The 23189-nt window shown below is 48.1% G+C and overlaps 1 protein-coding gene across 5 annotated transcripts in view; it reads left to right on the forward strand.

Moving 5' to 3' along the window:
- NCKAP5L (NCK associated protein 5 like) overlaps positions 1 to 23189 on the forward strand; it is a 62216-nt gene that overhangs the window by 35287 nt on the left and 3740 nt on the right. For 3 of the 5 annotated variants that reach the window (XM_081935273.1, XM_081935272.1, XM_081935274.1), the window contains exons 2-11: positions 3893 to 3962; positions 5185 to 5289; positions 7424 to 7492; positions 7599 to 7637; positions 9605 to 9718; positions 10847 to 10960; positions 14926 to 17027; positions 20355 to 20517; positions 20622 to 20700; positions 22382 to 22699. In XM_081935273.1, coding sequence (XP_081791399.1) covers positions 5191 to 5289; positions 7424 to 7492; positions 7599 to 7637; positions 9605 to 9718; positions 10847 to 10960; positions 14926 to 17027; positions 20355 to 20517; positions 20622 to 20700; positions 22382 to 22699 — 3097 coding nt within the window. In that variant the 5' untranslated portion in view covers positions 3893 to 3962; positions 5185 to 5190. The remainder of the gene's footprint in view (positions 1 to 3892; positions 3963 to 5184; positions 5290 to 7423; positions 7493 to 7598; positions 7638 to 9604; positions 9719 to 10846; positions 10961 to 14925; positions 17028 to 20354; positions 20518 to 20621; positions 20701 to 22381; positions 22700 to 23189) is intronic. The other 2 variants (XM_081935276.1, XM_081935275.1) reach the window with 2 other exon arrangements.

The raw sequence follows: 23189 nt of genomic DNA on the forward strand, positions 1-23189 counted from the left end.
GAGTAAAAAATAATTCTGGATCTTTGAATTTCTCAAACTCCCATGTGACTTTCAGGTTGAACAGTACCTTTAACTTTTTATAGGCAAGATAACTTCTCTATAAACTCCTTCTTGTATTTTCATGACCCAAATTGGGGTTTCTTTATGAAAATTATACATCAGCATTTGCTTTGAATTTTGGTTTGTATTGCTCGTTTGGTTTCTGCCCATTCTTCTTCTAAGGAGCACAAAGTGACTTTTATTCCAACTTTTTATTTTATCTTTCCAACCAATCTGTGGTGTAGGCTAGTCAGAGAAGTTACAGCTGCAACAACAACCAGTAAGCCTCAAGGCGATGTTGATTTCCCTCTAATTTAAACCTTGCCATTCACCTATTGGGCTACATTTGGCAGGTTACTTACTCTGTGTTTCTTAACTCTAGCAACTTCAAGATGTGTGGACTTCAACTGCCAGAATTCCCCAGTTGATGTGGAAGCTGGCTGGGGAATTCTGGGAGTTGAAATCCACATGTTGGCAAGACACTGTTCCAAGAGATAAAGAACTTCATGTAACTTCAAAATTATCCTGGTCAATTCCTTTAGAAAGTTCATTAACAAAACATATTGCAGGTTAGGTGAATGTTGCCTCTCTCAGTAGAACTTAGAGGTACCCTTGAATATATAAAAGAGTGGCTACCCTATTTGGCTGTTCATTGATAAAGGGAGAAGTACATAGTTCTGCTTGTTAGGTTTGTCACTTAGAGTAGGAACATGGTGTATGTGGGATTCACCAATAAACTCCAGATTTGTGTTCATGCTTTTAATTTGCAGGTTCGTTTTATATAAAGCTCCAACATCAGCTGCTGCATTGGTACTGCAAAGCCACAGACATGCAGGATGAAATACACTATTGCCTTCCATGCAGTGGTTTCTGGCTTTCTTTCTAACATCGTGGCAATCTTTCATAGCGATTTGCAATACTAAGCTGAGTCTAGCTGCTTGGAACCTTAGAATCAAATTCTGCATAACATGTTGAGCCTGAGAAAGCTGGATTTGGGGAAACTATGTCAGATTACGGATGAAGTAAAATTGATTGAGTGACTTTGGACTCTGATGGGTTCTTTTACACACATCCAAGTCAGTGGGCTCAAAAATCCAAGAGCCAACACAAGCACATAGATCTTTAGGCAACACACCCATAAGCACTCAAACGCGTCACTGCTCACTTCATCATTCTTTCCTACTTCTGCTACATCATCTACAACGACTACCGGTAATTATGAGTCCTCCTGCTGGAAATCAGTATATCTGCTTCAGGCTGTTTTATGAACACACCTCTTCCCTCTCTCCCACATACTACCACCCTCGGCTGCCTTCCTGCTCACCTTTTCTAGCCAACAATTGCGGTGATGGCTAGGTAGAAAGAGAACTTAAAGGGAGAAGACAACAGCAGCACAGGTGCTGTTCATTTTGTAGGCAGCCTGTCTTCTCACAGATAATAATAACCCTTGCCCTGAGTGAGTGAGCTTGGTTTCAAAAACCAACATGCGAATCTCAACATATGTGCTGAATCCTGAACTCTTAACCTGATGGTGTTAAGCAAGGCTTTTGTTGGTCATTTCTACTCCAGTGCATCATGAGATTAGGAGAAGGGGCATGGTTCTTGAGTTCCCATTTTGCCCTTTCTGCTAGTACAACACTGCTTAGGGCCGGCCTGCCCAAGGAACCACATCTCATTGTTAGGATCTGCAGCAGGTCATATGGAAATGTCCCCACTGTCGGAGCTCTGTCTTGGTGGTGTGAAGGTGATGTATGGTGTGATATGAGGTGTGTGTGTGTCTTTTTGTTCATTGTCTCAGGTTGTAGATGTACTCCTTTGGGAGTTATGTTTAGCCCCTACACTCTCAAGTTTTAAGGTGCATCTTTTTCACTCACGCTTTTCATTGTGAGGTGATTTTGTATTTATTTTTACTCTGATTTCTTATGAACTGTCTCTAATAGTTTGTATTTAAAAGTCTATAGAGATTCTCGGTCATCCAGGTTCATGGTTGTCCCAAAGGTGCTTTTTCAGGAGGCAACTGGACTTTTTTCTTTTTCTTTTGAGGACGTTTCATTTCTCATCCAAGAAGCTGCTTCAGCTGTGTCAGGAGAGTGGGGAATAGAAGGATTTATATTTCTTGCTGACAGCTGGTCATTTGCATCCTTTTAGAGGGTCGTTGAAGCACTTGGAGGAGACACATACATCTCCAAGTGCGTCAACGACCTTCTAAAACAGGGGTGTCAAACTGGCGGCTCATGGGCTGGATGCATCATGCACAGGCTACGACAACCCCAGTTCCGCAAAGGGGGAAAATGTCACAAAACAGCACGTGACACAGCGAGTTTGACAACCATACTCTAAAAGGATGCAAATGACCAGTTGTCTGCAAGGAATATAAATCCTTCCATTCCCCACTGTCCTGTCAGAGCCGAAGAAGCTTCTTGGATGAGAAGCGAAATGTCTTCAGAAGAAAAAAACAAGGAAGTCCAGTTGCCTCCTGAAAAAGCACCTTTGGGACAGTACTTTACATTGTTTTTTTGTTTTAAGTTCTGTAAGCTGCTGTAAGAACTCGCTAAGACATAAATCAAATAAACAAATGCAAGGTTTCAAGGGATGGGACTTGAGAAGGGTTTCTTTTTCCAATCAGAGTACATAATACATCAGAGCAGTGTTTCTCAACCTTAGCCACTTTTAAGATCTGTGGACTTCAACTCCCAGAATTCCCCAGCCAGGTGTTGAAGTCCGCATCTTAAAGTTGCCAAGATTAAGAATCACTGCATCGGAGACTGAACATTGGTGTGGTACATCTTCTTAAAATCATTGTCACGGCATGTAGATTGCAAGCTGTGGCTTTAATGGTTTGCTGAGCAAACCATAGTGGCTTGATTTCTATGTCATGTAAAACAGTAAACTCTAGTTTGTAAATAATGGCTGGATTCTCAAGTTGCATTAAGCCAAAAGCAAATGAAGACATATTATGGATTAAACTAACTTCATGCCGCAGGAGGAACCTGCTCCTCCTATGCTGAACAAGCTCATTTTGGCCACACATTGTAGAAGCTCTGCTGGATTTGTCATTGGTCTCATCGACCCTGGATTCATTCTCTTATCTGTGGCCAGACAAGATGACCTGGGGAAGTTTGCAAGCTGAACATAATGGATGATGAGAGCCTTGCTTCTGATCTTCAATGTATTAAATGTCTCTGATTGTAGACCAGGGGTGTCAAACTGGTGGCCCGTGGGCCGGATGCATCACAGGCAGACCACGCCCACCCCAGCTCCGCGAATGGGAAAAACATCGCAAAACATCATGTGACAGCAACGGGAGGCCACGAGTTTGACACCCGTGTTGTACAAGGTCTAATTTTAATATTTCTGACTATCTTCTGGACAACTCCCAGTTAACATGTCCTCTTTAAAAACCAGCCCATCCTTAAACAAGCCCCCCACCCCCCAAAAAAATCCTCAGCATCACCGGGGATGCTGCAGTAGTGAGTGCTGTGGTTTGGTTGTTGCTTTCCTAATAGTTGCTGGGTTGGGGGCAGAGGAATCAGGATTTAAATCTGTAAATCCAAACTCCTTCAAGATGACCCAGCAGATTGGCCCCAGCTGCGTCAAATGTTTCCCCATTCTTTTGTAAACTGCGCTCTAGCAACCCGTCACAGGCGTGGAATGAGAGGTACCAGGGGGGTGGGATGGGGGAAATCCTTGGAGGAAAAAGACTGTGGGAGTTGGATCTTTGTGTTTAAAAATAGCTCCCATTGTGGCTTCTCTGCTGTTCACTTACATTGCCTGAATGCTGATGTACGTCTTCAAGGCAACAATCCTTTGATGAACGGTGCGCAACTCTGAACTCTCTCTGCTTCTCTTTCAGGCAAAAGTGATGAAGGGAAGCCTGGAGGTTGGGCTTGTCGTAGTGTCCATCACTGGGCCCCTAAAGGAAGGTAAGAAAAGGCTGGGAAAGAGCAGGGCCAAGATATTAGCTGGGATCATACATTCATCCTGATGTGGGGGTGGAGGGGGGCAACCCACTCCCTGCACATCACCCGCAGTCCATCTAATTGTAATGCGACCACCATGACTGGATTTTATCGGCACGGTTTTGTAGAGTTTTATTCAAAATTTAAAGGAGGGACCGTGGAAGCAGAAAACCTTTGGAGGCTTCAGTTTCTACCCTTCAAGCCCCTGCCCCCCAATAGTGGTCTCTGGGCCCGATTTCAAGCCTGCTTTGGTTGGCTTGGGAATAAAGAACAGAGTTGGGAACCCCCAGAGACTTCCCACTTCTAGTCTGAATAAAGTAAAGGGAGAGCAAAAAAATAGGCTCCACAAATTCCAGTGCTATCATCCATCCGTAGCCCTGGATTAACCATGAAGCAAAATAGGCATGCTCAAGGAGGCCCCAAGGGAAGAGGCCACCACAGCTCCCCCCCCCCATGTCTGTAAGACTTTCACTGCCACACCCAGTTTTAGTTTTCAGCTCTCATTAAGCCTTTGTGTCACTTAATCGATGGAAAAGCCATAGGGCACCATTGTTGGGCTGGGCTTAGGGCCCTGATGGCAAACCTATGGCACATGTGCCAGAGGTGGCATGCAGAGCCCTCTCTCTGGGCACGCGAGCTGTTGTCCCAGCTAAGCTCAGCTGTGCGGGCGTGTCTCCCGCCAGCCAGCTGGTCTTTAAGTCTCTGCTGCGCATGCGCAGGAGGTGGGGGACATGCGCGTGGGGGTGTCGTGCACACATGTATGGGGGGGCACACGGGAGGCATGGGGGGGCACATGTACAGGAGGCGTGCATGCACTGCATTTTGGGGATGCGTGGGCACGCTTTGGGGACTTGGTGCCGAAAAGGTTAGCCATCAATGGCTTAGGGCATCACTTGGCCTTAATCCTTCCCCGCATCACTGTGATACCAGATGGTCTTCTGAACCTCTTTGGATTATCGGGGGCTGAATTTATGGCCCTAAACCCATGCTATAAGCATGGATCCTAACTCTTCCCTCATTCCTGGCCACCCTTTGTGTTAGAGAAATCCCAATGGTGTTATTGGAGGCAGCTGGTGCACAGCCTTGCCATCCCACCATCCCCCCTCTTTGAAATTGCTGGTGGGTCTTTTATTGTGGCAGGAGCATAAAACTTGGCTCTCTTTTACTGGATTCTCTCTGCCCAAAGGAGACAATGTCTGAAATTGAGCTGCAGAGTAAGATGAATCCAGAAGGGGATGGCCATGAGCCAAGGACACCCCAGGACCTTCTGCAGAGACTCCGGGAGTTAGAGGTACGAGGCCTGATCTTGTCTTCCTGAGTTAAGGGGTTCCAGAGACCAGAGCACCAGCTGAATGAAAGGCTGGCAGAAGAAGTGAATTGAGATCTCATTGCAAGCAATTTGTTTCATGGTAGCTACGTAGTATCTATTATTTCACTTGAATCTGAGCTGCCTCCCAGCATTGGCACATATAAATGGTCTTCAACTTACAATCAGTTGCTTACTGACTGAAGTTCTGATAGACCTACCCTGTTTCCCTGAAAATAATACCTCCCCGGATAATAAGCCCAATTGGGCTTGTGAGTACATGTGCTAAAAGTGTATGATGCATCCAGCCCGCAGGCCGCGAGTTTGACATCCCTGCAGTAGAACAGTGTTTCTTGATCTTGGGAATTCCGGAGCTGAAGCCCACACATCTTTAAATTGTCAAGGTTGAGAAACAATGCAATAGAGTCTGTAAAGTTCACTGCATCTTATCCAACAGCTTAGGTAGATAACACATTATGCAATAGCAAGCATAGATACCCCGTTTCCCTGAAAATAAGACCTCACCAGATAATAAGCCCAATCAGGCTTTCCAGCGCATGCACCAAAATAAACCCTCCCCAGAAAATAAGCCCTCCCCCAAAATATTGCAAAACAGCAGCCATGAGGTGATCACGCTCACTGCCTCCTGCACCTCAAAAATAATAAGACCTGCCTGAAAATAAGGCCAAGCGCTTATTTCGGGGGTCAAAAGAAAATAAGAGCCTGTCTTATTTTCGGGGAAACACAGTACTTGGGTGGTACTTATAACCTGGAGTTGAAATACTTGCTTGGCAATGGGGCACATTTATAGCCATTTGCAGCAACTCACTATCATGGAACCATGCTCTCTGATTGTTTTGCTGAAACCCACCAGCATTTACCCTCAAATTTTCAGCAAAACTGTCTTGACAGTGAATTATGGATTCACTGAATTAATCACAGACTTTGATTACCATAACCTGAGGACTACCTATACAGAAAGAATGTGAATGTTATATGAGCCTATTGGGGGAGCACAGGCTCGCATAGATGAATGACCTAAATTTGTGTTGCTCCCTTGGTGTCACTCCCAAATTCCCCAAAATTGGCACCCTTTTTTCCAACATGGCATACAGGGAAAGTGAAACCCTCACCCCAGACATATAGGCCCAAGTGAATTCATTACGTGTGTCAGGTGTTGTGTATTCCTTTTCTGCCTTTTCCTAATGTGAGTTATATGCACTTTGCACAAATGTCGTATTCTGGGGTTTTGAGTGGGGTACATGATGTCTACAAGGGATGGGACAACAAATCTTGTTGACCTGTTCTGGCTTCTGAAAGGAGGTGCCAACTGTTGAACCTCATGACCTTTAATCCCTCACTTTTTGTTGTGGCCTGCCAGTGGCCAGGGGAGCTGGCAGCAGATTCGGACAGTGAGGAGGTTGGGGAGGAACATGGGCCAGTCCTGGAATCTGGGGAAGGCTCTGAGGAGGGCTCTGTGTCGGAGGCAGCGATGGGGCCAGGGCCGTCTGACAGTTATCAGCTGCCTTCAGAGTCGGACATCAGTGAGGCAGACAAACAGCAGGAGCCTGTTCCCAGTGTGCGTATGCGCAGAGTTGCCAGACAAAGGGAATAGCTAAAGAGCAGGGATTGACTTGGGAGTAAGGCCACAGGTGGAGGATGAATGATCCCTCCCAGAGGAAATAAAAGAGGAGGGACACGGGAGCGAAGTTTGCAGGAGGCAATTGGTTCGCTTAATTTGTTCATGACTCTTTGAGACACCTTGCCACGCTCTCCAAGCCAGATAAGGTCTGTGACTGTAAATCCTCCCTTGAAAGACTTTGCTGGATGTGAACAAGGAGAATTCACAGTGAATTAATAAAAGGGGGTTTTGTCGGAGTTTGCTTGGGAAACTCTTGGGAAGCCTAGGTCAGAACACTCCTTTCCCAGGGCACTGGTAGAAAACATAGCTTTGCAATGCTGTGGAATAGGCACTTTCAAGGACAAGAGAAGTGGGGTGGAGCAGAGAGAAGAAGGAAAGTTGTCCATGCTTCATTTCTTTTCCCTGTATGCCTCCTGGAGAAGAAACTCGAGGTCCTCTTTTATTCTCCAGCAGCCTGACTCTTCTCTATGTCCTCAGGCAGAGAATTTGGCTTTGGTGCAAGCCAATGAGAACCAGCGGGAAACCTACGAACGCTGCCTGGATGAGGTACTGCTGCTTTGCCTTCTCTTTCCCCCGATAGCACCTTCTGATGGAGAGATAGCTTCTCCCTTTGTGCTTATATCTGCTCCTCCTCCTCCTCCTTCTTTTGCAGGTAGCCAACCACGTGGTGCAAGCGCTGCTAAACCAAAAAGTGAGTCTGTCTCCAAGGCCTTTGAGGGCATCTTTGGGATTTTGAGAGCTGTTAAAAGTGGAGCTTGGCCAGGCACACACAATTCTGCAGAAAGCAGGCTGGTGAAATCCCTCCTTTGCAGCCCTCCAGAGGCTTTATTACAATACAATACAATAGCAGAGTTGGAAGAGACCTTGGAGGTCTTCTAGTCCAACCCCCTGCCTAGGCAGGAAACCCTATACCGTTTCAGACAAATAGCAATCTAACATCTTCTTAAAGACTTCCAGTGTTGGGGCATTCACAACTTCTGGAGGCAAGCTGTTCCACTGATGAATTGTTCTAACTGTCAGGAAATTTCTCCTCAGTTCTAAGTTGCTTCTCTCCTTGATTAGTTTCCGCCCATTGCTTCTTGTTCTACCCTCAGGTGCCTTGGAGAATAGTTTGACTCCCTCTTCTTTGTGGCAACCCCTGAGATATTGGAACACTGCTATCATGTCTCCCCTAGTCCTTCTTTCGCTTAAGCTAAATATACCCAGTTCCTGCAACCGTTCTTCATATGTTTTAGTCTCCAGTCCCCTAATCATCTTTGTTGCTCTTCTCTGCACTCTTTCTAGAGTCCCAACATCTTTTTTACATTGTGGTGACCCAAACTGAATGCAGTATTCCAAGTGTGGCCTTACCACACTTATTATCCCACTCTGTTTTTCCTAGGCCTGCTCCCCTCCCCCTTCCCCATTTTTACTTCCCAAGAATGTCTCCATGGACTTCAGTGGCATTTTTGAAGTTAAAGAGGAGACCAGCAACTGCTGTTGTGCTTTAAAGCCATGTAAAGTTCCCTGAAACATTTAAGTCAGCAAGCAAAGGAATGGTCTGTGGGCCCTTTGGTGCCTGCACTTACTTTATCCTCTGCTGGACTTCATTTGGAGAGAGAAGGAACAAATGGGACTCTTGTATGTTTCTTCGTTGTACAAAATCAATATTTTTGGGGAGGGCTTATTTTAGTGCATGCACTCAAAAGCCCGATTGGGCTTTTTATTCAGCGAGGTCTTATTTTCAGGGAAACAGGGTACTATAATTCATTTGTAATAATGAAGTCACATTTAGGTTTTATGCTCTTAGTTTTTGGAATGGGAATGTCGGAGGAACTTCTGCCACTGGTCTCTATAGTCAGAGATGAAAAAATGCAGTCTGGGACAATATTCATCCCATCAGCTTCCTTTGTGGCTCCCCCAAAAAGGCTGGGCGAACAATATGACCCCTATTTTGTGTTTTGGGTAAGAGGGAAGGAGTGGGGCTCGGAACTTCCCTTAAGTCTTGTGGATACTTGAAATACTTCTTTCTCAAACTCCCGAAATTCTCTCTAAATGGAGGACGTGGCTTAGCCCACTTTCGGAATGCAATTCTCATTGTTCTAAACAAAACCAGCTGTAAACCTTGAGATGATAGTAGTTTTGTATCCCTGATAGAGATGAAGGACAGGCAGATAGTAAATCTTAGTTGCTTGGTATCAGTCCTGCAAACGTTAATTGCATTGCCTCTGATTAGCTAGCTCATCACCCAAAGCTACTACTTAATCTCTGTGGGGACGGGATTTCACCTGGCATTTTTTGCATGCCAAAATCCTGTGTTACTCTGTTCCCAGGAGTCAGCAGAAAAGGCTTCAGTACTATTTCCCTCTTCTTCCTCCTCTTCCTCCTCCTCTCCAGTTTTTGTCACAAGTATCAGTGTCTGTGAAATATGATCAAACATTTATGCACAACCTTAAACCTGCGTTATTTGTGCAAGTCACAGGATTGAGGTTTTTTTGGGGAAGGGAATGTGTGTGCCTTGATGGCAAATGCTGATTTCTCCTGAGTCCACTTTGACCACAAAAGACTAAACCTAGAGGATCTCTGTGGGGAGGGGAGGAAACCAGACGAGAGCATTTGTGGGCCTTTGAGCCTGTAAGCCCTTGACTCGAGCTTAAAGGCTGCATTCTCTGTTCTCAGGATCTCCGTGAAGAATGCATAAAGCTGAAAAAACGGGTCTTTGACTTGGAAAGGCAAAACCAGGCTCTCAGCGATCTTTTCCATCGAAAGCTGACTTCCGGATCTCTCTCTCAGGTATGTCCTCTCTCTTTTATCTCCCTTCTTTCTTACCATGTGCTCAGCCTACATGGACAGGCAAGATTTGTTTGCAGGATGGGTGGGGTTTGAGTGACCGCATACAGAGAGAGTCTTGGAATGATAGAGCTGGAAAAAAGGTTGTTTTATCTAGCTCAGTGATGGCAAATATTTTTGGCCCTGAGTGCCCAAACCAGAATGTGCATGCATGCGTGGGCACCAAAGCATCAGAAACCCAAAGACCAGCTGGCCAGCGTGTGCATGCCTGTTTTGGGGGCATTTTTCAGGCCGTTTTTTGAGCCCCAAGCAGCCTGAAAACAGTCTGAAAAACAGCCTGGGTTTTGGCTGTTTTCTGGGCCGTTTTCCGGCTGTTTTCCGGCTCTCCGGTGCCTGCAAAGACCAGCTGGAAACCAAAACAGCAGCTGGCGATGGCGCACATGCCCACAGAGAGGGCTCTGCGTGCCACCTCTGGCACACGTGCCATAGGTTCGCCATCACGAATGTAGCTCAAATCTTTGGGGAAATTTTGCATTTACAGCTGGATCATGGCTAAGACGCTGAGCTTGTCGATCAGAAAGGTCGGCAGTTCGGCGGCTCGATTACCCAGCGCCGCATAACGGAGTGAGCTCCCGCTACTTGTCCCAGCTTCTGCCAACCCAGCAGTTCGAAAGCATGTAAAAATGCAAGTAGAAAAACAGGGGCCACCTTTGGTGGGAAGATAAGAGTGTTCCGTGCTCCTTTGGCGTTTAGTCATGCCGGCCATATGACCACGGAGATATCTTCAGACAGGGCTGGCTCTTCGGCTTTGAAACGGAGATGAGCACTGCCCCCTAGAGTCGGGAACGACTAGCACATATGTGCGAGGGGAACCTTTACCTTACCTTTATTTGGTATGCCAAGCCAAAATCTGGTTACTCATGGGTTCCAGTCATTTGGGAGCATCCCAATCCTAATAAACCTTGGTTGGTTTATCCGTGTGGCTGCTGAGTTCACACGTATTTCCAAGCAGTGGGGAATTGCTGGAAGTACGTTGCATGGATTTGTTTTTGGAAGGCGCCGTCATTCAGGGCGTTTGCTCTCTGCAAGCAGATGTATTGGAGCCATTCATTCTATTAATTGTCTCTTCAGACTCCAGCCCATCCAGCTTCCTTAATCTCCAGTCCGTCCCCGATCTCCCAACCAGGCACAGTAGAGAACCTCCCGGTTTCGTTTCCCCTGGGACGGTGCCTGTTGCAGAGAGAGGTACGTTTTGTAAGAACTCGATTGCCCGTTCATTTCCGGATTGCCATCTGCAGGGACAGACCTGCTGTTGCGACTGCTTCATCGTTGGGCCACTCGAGAGAGAGCTTCCCTGTGCGTCAGACTTCGTTAATAGTTTAAGACAGGGAGCGAAAATACGTTTTTTTGGAATGGGGCCCGGAGCCATTAATTGATGCAATGCTGCACAAGTGTAGAGTTTTTTTTTTTGTACAGAATTTTTTATTTTTATTTTTGAATAAACACAAACAGACAAAACAAAGCACCACCACCCCACAAAACCATCTTCCATTGCAAATTGTAGAAAGTGTGTTGATTGGTTACAAAAACCTCCGTGCATCCCTTCCACAGTCATCACCTACAATTCATATCAAATCATATATTTTAAATCAAGTATATTTATATATATTACTATCATCATACCTCAACCTTCATTTGACTATAATTGTTTTTACGTCCTTTTATATAAAATATTCCAGATTTAAAGCAAAACCACATAATGGCATTCCATTAGCTCTTCCCAATGTCATCCAGTAACATTACATCTTTAGAACATGTTCTATATAAAAATTGGTTATATTTAATAACAGAGTTACAAGTGTAGACTTTTGATTCAGTAGACATCATCTTATGCTGTGAGCTTCATGGCTCTGACTCAAACCATGAGATGTGGTGGGCAGTGGGAGTTTTTTTGTCTTGTTTTCCAAGGGGAAGAAAAAGAGGAAGATCAAAGTTACCAAAGGAAAATTGTTGTGTTGTATGTAGGGAAACGGATATGGGATTGTTCCTTCAAAAATTGGTTTCAAAAGTTGGGTCAGGCAGATTTTGTTGTGGCCGGCCAGCAGATCTGGCACCAGATTCAGACAGTGAGGAGATTGGGAAGGAACATGGGCCAGTCCTGGAGTCTGGGGAAGGCTCTGAGGAGGGCTCTGTGTCGAAGGCAGAGATGGGGCCAGAGCCATATACCAGTTATCAGCTGCCTTTGGAGTCAGACATCAGTGAGGCAGAAGAACAGCTGGAGCCTGTTCCCAGTGTGCGCATGCGCAGAGTTGCCAGAGGAAGGGAGCAGCTAAAGAACAGGAGTTGACTTGGGAGTAAAGCCACAGGTAGACGGTGAATGGCCCCTCCCATAGGGAATAAAGAGCAGCAAAAGGGGAGGGGAGTTTGCAGGGGACAATTAGTTCAATTCATTAGAGTGAAGATCTGTTCCTGACTTCTTGCCAAGGATTGTCTGCTATAGAGTGGCATTTAGAAGATACCGGCCTGGCAGCTCTCCAAGCCTGATAAAGGTCTGTAGTTGTGAAATCTCTTGAAAGGACTTTGCCAGAACTTTGCTGGAGAGGAATTCACTTTAAACTAAATAAAAGGGGTTTTATCAGGACGAGGAGTTGGCTTCATGCTTTTGGGAAGCCTAGATCAGAACAGATTTGTTTGTTTGATTGATTCATGTTTCTAAGGTCACTTGGCTTGATAACTTTGGGTGGCACATAGAATTTTTAAAAGCAAAGTTATAAAAGAACAAGTACAGATAGCAATAGCACTTAATCTTATATATCACTTCATAGTACTTCACAGCACCCTTTAAGCGGTTTTACAGAGTCAGTCTATTGCCCCCAACAATCTGGCTCCTCATTTTACCCACCTCGGAAGGATGGAAGGCTGAGTCAACCTTGAGCCTGGTGGGATTTGAACTGCCAAACTGAAGCCAGCCAGCAATCAGCGGAAGTAGCCTGCAGTACTGCACTCTAACCACTGCGTCACCGTGGCTCTTAGAAAGAAAAGATGGTCGTCCCTGTAGAAGGAAACACCCACTAACATCCCTGATCCAAATCGGGAGACTGCAGAGAGGCATCTTTCTGGACCCATGGCTCTTGCTTGAAGACAAGCAGCAGCTGTGCTTAGTTAGGGACTTTGTACACTCCTGGGTTGCATGCCAGGGCAATGAGGTGACTGGATGGAGTCACTGAAGCAGTAAGCGGGAGCTTCAATAGACTCCGGGTGATGGTAGAGGACAGGAAGGCCTGGAGGATCATTGTCCATGGGGTCGCGATGGGTCGGACATGACTTCGCAAGTAACAACAATAGCAAGGGTTGCATGCCAGTTGTGCCTATTCCTGGACCAGAAGGCCCTGCTCGTTGTCATTCTTGCCCTTGTGATCTCCTGTTTGGACTACTGCAGTGCACCCTACGCGAGGTGGTCCTTAAAGAGCTTTCGGAAGCTTCAACTGGGGCAGAACGTGGCTGTGCAAGGAGCCAATGGTGCCAGCACCTTGGTGCACGTAGACCTTTAGGTGAGCTGTATTGACAGCCAGTGTGCTTCTGGGTGCAAGTCAAGGTGCCCGTTGTCACCTTTAAAGCCTTTCATAGCTTGGGACTGAGTTACCTGAGGGGACCGTCTCTCCCAGTTATTTCTATCCGTCTGATCCACTCAGGCAGGATGAGCGCATGCTTTGGTTCCTTTTCTCCAGTGATCTATTCTGAGATTAGGATGGCTCTGAAACTGCTGGCCTTTCATAAGGCACGAAAGGCCTGGTCCTTTGCTGGGGTCCAAACGTATGGAAGCACCCATTTCTTTGGCTGTGTTAGTGAATGTCAGTTTGACACTGTTATGTCCTCGGACTTACGACACTGTCAAAAGCATTGCCAGCCGCAGAACTCCCCTAATTGGCTAAGACACGAGCAGCCTTTCAGCTGGAAAACTCAGCCTTCTGATTGGTTCAGCTGTCTGACAGCTACTATACAAAAGAGCTGTCAGATGGCCAATGTTGTTACTGCCGGTTCGGAAGTTGCCTTGCACTTTCCACTGTTAGCTGTTACAATCAAGGTTGCTTGTTACGGCAACCTGCCTCGCCTCAGTTCCTGCCTGCTTAGTTCTCCATACAGAGCAGATACTTTCCTCAGTGCTGTGGACAGTCCGGTCATGACGATGATCTGTTCCAGGATTTCGGTTGCAACCCGATTTGGCCATGACCGGAAACAAGACTGACTCTGCATGTGCATACAAAAAAAAATGGCACAGAAGGGGAAATCACCACGGCAGGAAAAATGGGCGCGGCTGTGTTTGATCGCCACCTGAGTATTTGTTCGCGACCCGATGCAAAAAATTTGCGGAATTTTTGGTCGGCACACGATTTGGTCGTGGTCAGAAGCGTCCGTGACCCGAGGTTCTACTGTGTTTTAAACATTTGTTCCAATCATCCGCCCATCAAAACAGTAGGTGGCGCCTACTGTTTTTGTCGTTTTGAAAATGTCTTTATGGTTTTAATTGTAAGGTATGTTTCTGAATTTCGAGCTGCCGAAGAAATTGTTGGCTGAGATGAGAGGCTAAAGATTTTGGTGGAAGTCAAAAATAAAAATCAAGTAAATGAATAAACTGATGTTATTTTTAATTTTGTTTAAACGATGAAGCTCACTTGTTCAGAAGGGTGGCAGTACAAACTGATTAAATAAACTGCACTTTGCTTGTGGGTATGCTATATATGGAAAATGCAGGATTGGAATGGGAGGCAAGTGCCTCAAATTCATAGGACTGGCTAAAGTTAACATCTTCTAGTCCATCCCTCCGCATATTTTCTCTTTGGTGGCATCCATTCAGTGCACACTTTAGCAAACTACAGCCGGGATTGAAGGTAAAATTTACATGGAGAGCAGGAAGCAGAATTCCTGCTTTTCTTGCATTTTAGCTTCAATCCATTATGTTGCCACTTAAAAATAATATTGAGCCAGAAGGGGATGGAAAAATTCTTTCTCCGCTACTTCTGGGGAACTTTTGCCCATTGTAGAAGACTAGACTAGACTGGTGGAAGAGTAGAATAAATTATTTGATCTGGTTGTAAAGGAGCCTGGGCACACCAGCAGAAATAACACAGAGGATGTTGTGGTCAAGAGAGAAGAAATGGAAATCCAAAGCTGGCCAAGTTACATTCTGTATATCTTGGTTTCGTCCCCAGGTCATCTCCGAAGAACACCATCTGGAAATTCCTGGATCTAATCCCCAATCTCTGGAAGCTCTCTCCCCTTTCCTGCGAAAGAAGGCCCAAATCCTGGAAGTGCTTCGTTCCTTGGAAGAGATGGACCCACTGCTCGCCTTTCCTTCCCCTTGGAGAGAACCTGGACAGCTGAGCTCCCCAGAAGGAGTGACGGCAGAAGCTTGGCCGTGTCTGCTGCTGGCTCAGGGCGAAGGGGTGCCTAGGCAGCCTCCGCTCAAAAGTGAGGGCAGCTCCTCCTCTTCCTCCGATGAGGCTGGGGAGCCTGATCCTCCAGAGAAAGGACACCCTGGGCAAGTCTTGCTGAGTGCCCTGGCTGAACACAAGCTGGAATTAGGTGAGGTGGAGACGTACCTGCAGCATGTCCTTCGGGAGGCTGGGGACAGTGCCCTGCTCAATGGGGAGCCCAGTGGGCCCTGCTTGATGGGGATCCCCAGCGGGCAGGGCAGGAGCTACAAGCACATCCAGGCCGTGAGTTGCCTAGAGGCTTTGGGCCCACCCTCTGCCTGCAGGGAGCCAGCCTACCTGAGCGTCCTTGCCTCCAGCGAAGACAAAGATAAGTCTCAGCCAGGGCTCCCTATCCCCTCCCCTTCCAAGGTGCTCAAATTGCTGAAAATGCCACCGCCGCCCAGCCCCGCTGCCCTTCGCCTCAGCCCGCAGCTCACCCGCAGCTCCAAAATCCCCTGCCGCAGTAACACCTACGAGGTGTACCACTCCCCAACGCCTAGCCACAAGGGCTCCCCCGACAGCCCCTTTCCTGCGGACTCTGGCATTGGTGGAGGGCATCCCTCCCCCAAGGCTGGCCGACCCCTTGTCCCAGAGTCTCCCACGATCACTCCCACATTACCAGACCCTTTTGGGTACCACAAACCCCATGAGTACGAGAACATCTTAGAGCTGACCCTCAGCAGTGCCATGAGCTCTCGGTCCCCCTCCTTCCGTGATACCAAATTGGATGCACCTGAGGCCCTCCTGCCTTCCTGCCGCTTGGCTCCTCTTCGGGTGGTGGCGCCTGGTGACGTCTCACTGGAGCCCTGCCCTGCCGGCCACCGAGAAAAGTCGGGCTCAGAGAGCAGGCGCTCGCCGCCTCTGGCCCGCAGGAACCCCGACAACTCCAAGAGAGGCGCCAGCGGCTCTACCAAGCGGGGGCTGGAGGTGGCAGCCAGCATGCCCTTCAAAGAGCGGCTGACAGTGCTTGGGAGATTGAAAGGGGCGGAGGGGAAAGAGGGACCGGGCTTTGAGAAGGGGAGGGCCCCCACCCGGCCAGGAGAGCGTGGGGAAAGCCTTCCCGATGCCCACCCCAGGCTGGGCTCTGGGAGCAGCAGCCTCAAGCACCCCGAGCCTTGCCATGGGAACGAATCAACCCCTCGTTGCTACTCTTCCCATTCTGTGGGTTCCCGTGGCAACGATGCTGAGCACCCGGGCTCCAAGAATCGCTCCTTAGGGACGCCAGTGAACAGAAATCCCTCCAAACCCCTGCCACCCGGGAAGAATACCAAGAGTCCCCACGGGAGCCCCACCAAGTTACCGTCCAAGTCCCCAACCAAGCCCCCTGCTCCCGAACCCAAGCCATGCCCACCCACAGCCAAGGCATCCAGCGGTTTTGGGCGGAAAAACCCCCCTGGCCCGGACCAGGCTAAGGGCAAAGCTGGGCCTCCCGCCAGTATTGAAGAAAAGGTGATGAAAGGTATTGAAGAGAACGTCCTGCGAAGGCACAAAGGCGGGCCGACCTCCGGGGAGACCAAGCAGAAGAATTCGAGTGGTCTTGCCAGTTGGTTTGGCCTGCGCAAGAGCAAGCTGCCTGCCCTCAACCGGAGGCCGGAGACTCCCAAAGCCAAGGACAGCAAAGCCGGCTCACGCAAGCAGGAGTCCGAAAGCTTGAACATTTCCAAGCTGATGGAGAAGGCGGAAGACCTGCGCAAGGCCCTGGAGGAGGAGAAGGCCTATATCAATGGGCTGGCCCTGGATAAGACTCGGTCCCACACCTGTGATACCGGACACAGCCAACTCACCCTTATGTACCAGGAGGTGACTGCGGAGAACTTCATGCAGCAGCTGCTCAATAGGTAAGTCAGAGCTGAGAGCGCGGATCAGAGTGGGATCTGCCTGAAAGAGCTTAAAGGCACATGTTGAAGGCTGATCTCACCCCCAAGAGGTGCCGTACTTAAGCTAGGATCAGCGCTTTGTTTCTCGCTAACTCTGGGATACAAATTTGCATAGAACTGAAGATTTCTGGTTGGGATCAAGAGTGGAGCCAGTGAGGGGGGTAAGAGGATAATGAATAGCTGTACAGATTGAGTGAAACTCTTTTTAAAGTGGACAACACCCACCCACCCCCACTTTTTAATCTTGTTAAGACTTCACCAGATGTTGGCCATTTGTTTCCAAGCTTTTTTTTTTCACATTCCCAAAGAGCTAAAAAGTCCCCCCCCCCTCTTTGTTTTTAAATAAAAATTATTACCCTCAAGATTGCTAACAGGGTCCCAGATTCTGGATGTCTCTGACAAGGTCTAATATAACCAGAGTCAAAAATCAAGGAGCCTGAAAATGAGGGTGATGATTTTTGCCTCTGATGGATTGAGAGATGGACTTCAGAAGTGATACCTTCAGCTTTGCAAGCCATGTACTTGAAAGTAGGCAAGTCCTCTAGATCAGGGGTGTCAAACTCAAAAGCACGCGGGTCGGATCCAGCCCATGGGGTGCTTAGATCTGGCCCATAGGGCTGCCCTGGAAACAGTGAAGGTGCCTCTGCTAGCGAAAATGGAACTCGGGAGGACTGTGCGTGGCCCTCCCATGCTCCACTTTCAGCTGCAACAGCCCCCTGCAAACCTCTGCCAGCCAATACGGAGCTCCGTTTTGCCCGGTAGAGGGCTGCAGGAAGTTGTTGCGGTGAAAACAGGGCCTCGGGGTGTACGTGTGCCCCCCCCCGGCTCTGTTTTTGCTGACGGAGGGCTAACAAAACAAACTAAAAACAAACCAAAAGGAGAAATGTTTCTCCTTTTGCATTTCAGCCTCCAAGAAGGGACAGGAAAGGAGAAAGGGAAAGAGAAAAAGAAAAAGAAGGAAAGATGAGAAAAGAACAAGGAAGGAAAAAGAAGGAAAGAGGGGAAGGAAGAAGAAATGAGAATGAAGAGGGAAGAGGAAGGAAGGAAGGTTGGGGGTCCGGGGCACCGTTTTGCGGTGGTTCGGCTCCTACCTCTCTGGCCGGACGCAACGTGTGTTGGCAGGGGAGCAGAGGTCGACCCTATGCCCCCTGACTTGTGGGGTGCCACAGGGGTCGGTCCTCTCGCCACTCCTGTTCAACACATACATGAAGCCGCTGGGTGAGATCATCCGTGGTTTCGGGGTGGGATATCATCTGTACGCTGATGATACTCAGCTGTACATTTCCACCCCGAACCACCCCAACGAGGCCGTCGAAGTGATGTCCCGGTGTGTGGAAGCCGTACGGGTCTGGATGGATGACAACCGACTCAGGCTCAACCCTTCCAAGACGGAGTGGCTGTGGCTTCCGGCTCCCCGGTTCAACCAGATAATTCCATCCCTGGCCATTGGGGGCATTCAACTTGCCCCCGTGGAGCGGGCGCGCAATTTGGGCGTCCTCCTAGATGCCAGGCTGTCCATGGATGAACATGTGACAGCCGTGGCCAGGGGGGCGTTCCACTAGGTTCGCCTGGTGCGCCAATTGCGCCCCCTATTGGACCGGGACGCCCTACGCACAGTCACCCATGCGCTGGTGACGTCTCGCCTGGACTACTGTAACACTCTCTACATGGGGCTTCCCTTGAAATGCACTCGGAGACTGCAGTTGGTCCAGAATGCGGCCGCGCGGGTGATTATGGGGAGTACTAAGTACTCCCATGTGACACCTCTCCTGCGCGAGCTGCACTGGCTTCCTGTGGTCTATCGAGTGCGTTTCAAGGTCTTGATTACGATCTTTAAAGCGCTCCATGGCTCAGGACCTAGTTACCTGCGGGATCGTATTCTGCCCCATACATCCCTACGACCCATCCGCTCGCACAGAGAGGGACTTCTCCAGATGCCGTCCACCAGACAGTGCCATGGGGCGGCGCCTAGGAGCAGAGCCTTCTCTGTGGCGGGCCCAGCCCTGTGGAATGACCTCCCCCCGGATATTAGGACCACTACTGACCTCCGCTCCTTCCGTGTCAAGCTCAAGACCCACCTTTTCCAAATAGCTGGCCTGGCTCAACCATAACTTCGTATCGCTCCTGATGGGTTTTTTAATTTAGTAATTTTATTTAAGGGGATTTTAAATTGTGTTTTTAACTGTCTTTCACTTATAAGTCAACTCTCCTCCATGCACATATGTATATGTCTCTGTTCTTTTTGTATATATGTTTGTTTTATGTGTATTTTTATCCGTTTTGATTGTACGCCGCCCCGAGTCCTTCGGGAGAGGGTTGCGGCTAATCAAATAAAATTATTATTATTATTATTATTATTATTATTATTATTATTATTATTATTATTATTATTATTATTATTATTATTATTATTATTATTATTGAGAGGGAGGGAGGATCAGAGGAAAGTCTTGCCTTGGCACTTGGCCACCAGCAGCCCTGCTGCCCTTTCGCCATCCCCTTGTTTCCTCCTCCTGACTTCTCTTGGTGGTCTCTCATCTTATCAATGAGAATGCTTTGGTTACAAAGCCGGGTCTCCTTGCTTGGAGAGGGAGTGGGCCTCCTTCTCGCACCCCCACCATGAGCAACCTGACAAAGGAGAGCGAGCACAGCAGCAGCAGAGGAGGAGGTAAGCACAACCGGGCACCCCCTTGGGGAAGCGGGGTTGGGTTGGGCTGTGCTAGGCTGTGGGGTCCTGGTGCTTAGGTTGCTCGCGGGCCAGGCTGGGCGCTTGCCCTCCTCTGCCTAGGGCTCTGCACAGCTTGCGCCGCCATCTGGGGGTCCTCCTTGTGGCCTGAGAGGGACAGCGAGGTTGCTCTGGAAGACAAGGGTTTGGCATGCTTCCTGGTCTCACCTTCCTCCACTGCAGAGAATGGAGCCGCCCCGCTCCCCCAGTCCTCCCCCTGACATGAATGAGGTCGAGCTTGCAACACCCCCTGGCTACACCCTCCCCAAGGTCAAATACAACCCCGATGCGGCCCTCAATGAAATCGAGTTTGACACCCCTGCTTTTAGATGTTTTGCAATTTTACTTCTCCACAATCCAAGCTAGCAAGGGCAGAGGGCGGGGCTTATGGAAGTTGTAGTTGAAGACAGTGTGAAGGACATCCATTCTCCTGCTCTTGCGATAGTACTTAGAGAGGGTCCCAAGTCTCTTTCCTGCGAGGAGACCCTACAGATCTTGCAAAACGGGGTAAAGGATTGAAAGGAGGAGGAGCTTCAGGGTACTGACCTCCACTGCTCTTGCAGGGTGGATGGGAAAGAGGCCCCGTGTGAGACTCATCTGGAGCAGAAGAATGAGCTACAGGGCCTACAAAGAGGCCTGCGTGATGCCAAAGATCCCCGCCTTATCCGGCCGCCACGCAATGGCATTGTTGGGCACCTCCATGCCTGTCCGGAGGCTCCAGACAAGGTGAGCTGTCAGGTGTGGAGAGTCGTGGGGAAGCAACCTGAAGCCCCTCATCCATGCCTCAGCTGCCAGAAGACTCATTCTCGTCTCCTTTGTCTCCCTTGTAGCTTCACGAAGCCACCTTGCGGGAAGATCTGCCATCTGACGACAGCTTGGCTGAACTGGTGACCTCCCAGCACTTTGCCGGTGAGCTCCAAGGAAAGCGGAAGGGATAGGCTGGGAGTTGGCAAAAGAGCTGTTATTTCAACTTAGCAGCTAGCATAGGATGGCCTCCTAATCTTTTGGGGGCCAGTACTGTTGAAATGCAGCAAAATAAAAAATAACACCACCAGGTTTATTTCTTCCACAAGGAGAATGAAGTCCTGTCAAGGATATTCCCATGATTCCACACAAGCTTCCGTGAATTGTACTCCCATGTTTACACAGGAAATTACTACCACAGAGAATTGCTTCCTAGAAAGGAAATGCATAGCCTATCTGTAGCGGGATCTGGTGGTTTTGTTCCAATTAATGAGATTATTAAAAAGGGAGGTGACGATTTCCCCCCCCCCCCCCTATGTAATGCAGTCTCTGCCACTTCGTATCCTTTGAACTGAATTACAGAACTGTAATTCAGAACTCTAGGATACTCATCGGTATTGATGACGCTGATGTAGAATTATGGGAACTTTCCCATAATTCTCCATCAGCGTGATCAATAGCCGTGATACCAGAGAATCCTGGGAGTCAGACGTTTAGAACATCTAGATGTTGACAGAACGTTAGACATTGGATTTAAAAAGCACCATAATTTAGGTAACGCTTGCTGAGATCTCATTCTTCACAGAGCATAGATGTGGAAGAAAATCAGGTTTTTGTGCAAATAATGTTGGAAATCCCCTTTCCTGGATTTTCTTCCTAATTGTGGAAAGAGGACAGAAGAAAGTAGGTGGAGGCGTATGCACTTCTGAACATTAGACAAGGCAATGAGGACAGAATAACTAACATGTTGTGTTGGAGGATCAGCAACATTTGCCCACAATTCTAGCACCTGCAAACTCACCTTACTGTCTTCTGCTTTGCTTTTCCGCTAAGGCAGGGGTCCCCTGGCCGCAGGCTCACATGAAAAACCACCCCCTTTTCTTCCTCCCCCCCCCCAGCCTCCCCATTTGCTGGTCTGGAACTGGAAAGGTTGGGACTTTTGCTCTAAGTCTAAGGGGACTGGTTTGAAGAAAATAAATAAGAATTCTAGGAGGTTTTTTTTTCTCCAGGCAGATGTATTTTCATGAAAGCAAACGTTTGGCTTTCTAAATATAAATTCCAACTCTTATCATCTCTGGCCATTGACCATGAAACCTGGAGCTAAATATTTGGACAGTTGCACGCTACCCATTCACTCATATAATGGCCCCCAATATATACTGCTGAGTAGGTCAGGGAGATGGATTTCTGAAGAAGGTGTAGACTTTGGCTTCACCTTTCCTCATGCAGGTAGTCCTTGACTTACAACAGTTCATTTAGTGACTGTTCAAAGTTACAACGGCACAGAAAAAAAGTGACCTCTGACCGTTTTTTACACTTACGACCGTTGTAGCATCCCCATGGTCACATGATCAAAATTCAGGGGCTTGGCAAGCTGCAGTGTACCGGGGGTCATGTGATCAGCTTTTGCGACCTCCTGACAAGCAAAAACAATGGGAAATCCAGATTCGCTTAACAGTCATGTTACGAACTTAACAAAGTGCAATGATTCACTTAACGACTCTGCAAGAAAAATCGTAAAATGGGGCAAACTCACTTAAAACGTTTCACCTGAACAACGTAAATCTTGGGCTCGATTGTGGTCGTAACTCGAGGACTACCTGTAGTTTCTGGTTTATGTCCGCAGTGTGTAGCTCCTTGACACGGACTCTGGACAGTGGCATTGGCACATTCCCCCCTCCTGACTACTGCAGTGGGATGCCCTGCAAGAGCGTCCCGAAACTGAGACCTCGGTTGGATCCTCCACCAGCAGGACCTCTCCCACCTAGAGGTCCCCCACCTGTCACCAGAGTGCCACGCAAAGCCCGAACGCTGGAAAGGGAGGTGCCAAGCGCAGAGGACCTGATGGGGCCTAGCAAGCACCAAAGCATGCCAGCTTTCCATGGCATCTTAACCAGTGCAGAGCCGGCCCTCAGCCGCCATGATCGCAGAGGCTGCCTGCAAGGTTCGTACCATTTGAAAGAGATCTAACCAAAGAAGCTACGTATTGTCCTCTTTTTCTGAAACCCGTGTATATGTACACACATAGTCCACAAGCAGACGTTTTGCTAGTGTGCCTTTACCAGTGGTGCTCAACCGATTTCCTTATATTGTTCTTCAATTTTTAAAGGGATCTTTTGGCTTAAATTGTTAGCCAAATAGTTTTAGGGTTAGGGTTAGAAGGACTATAAGCTGGTCAAAGGGACACAGGTTACAATTCTGATTTAGAGGGATCCATAGTTTTTCTTCCGCGACCCAATTTTCCAGGAATGGAACTTAGAAGGCCAGACAGTCCTACGCAATGAAAAGAATCAGCCAGATGTTGACTTGTGTATTTCTAAGATACTGAAGTATGAAAAAACCAGAAGGAAGACTCTTAAGTCGTTCTGTCCTTAACTAATTGAAAAATCGGGATGTTCACCCCACTTTCTGAATATTTGGTCACCAATTTGTGC

Source organism: Natrix helvetica, assembly GCF_964273705.1.
Source record: "Natrix helvetica genome assembly, chromosome: 1".
NCBI classification, from domain to species: Eukaryota; Metazoa; Chordata; class Lepidosauria; order Squamata; family Natricidae; genus Natrix; species Natrix helvetica.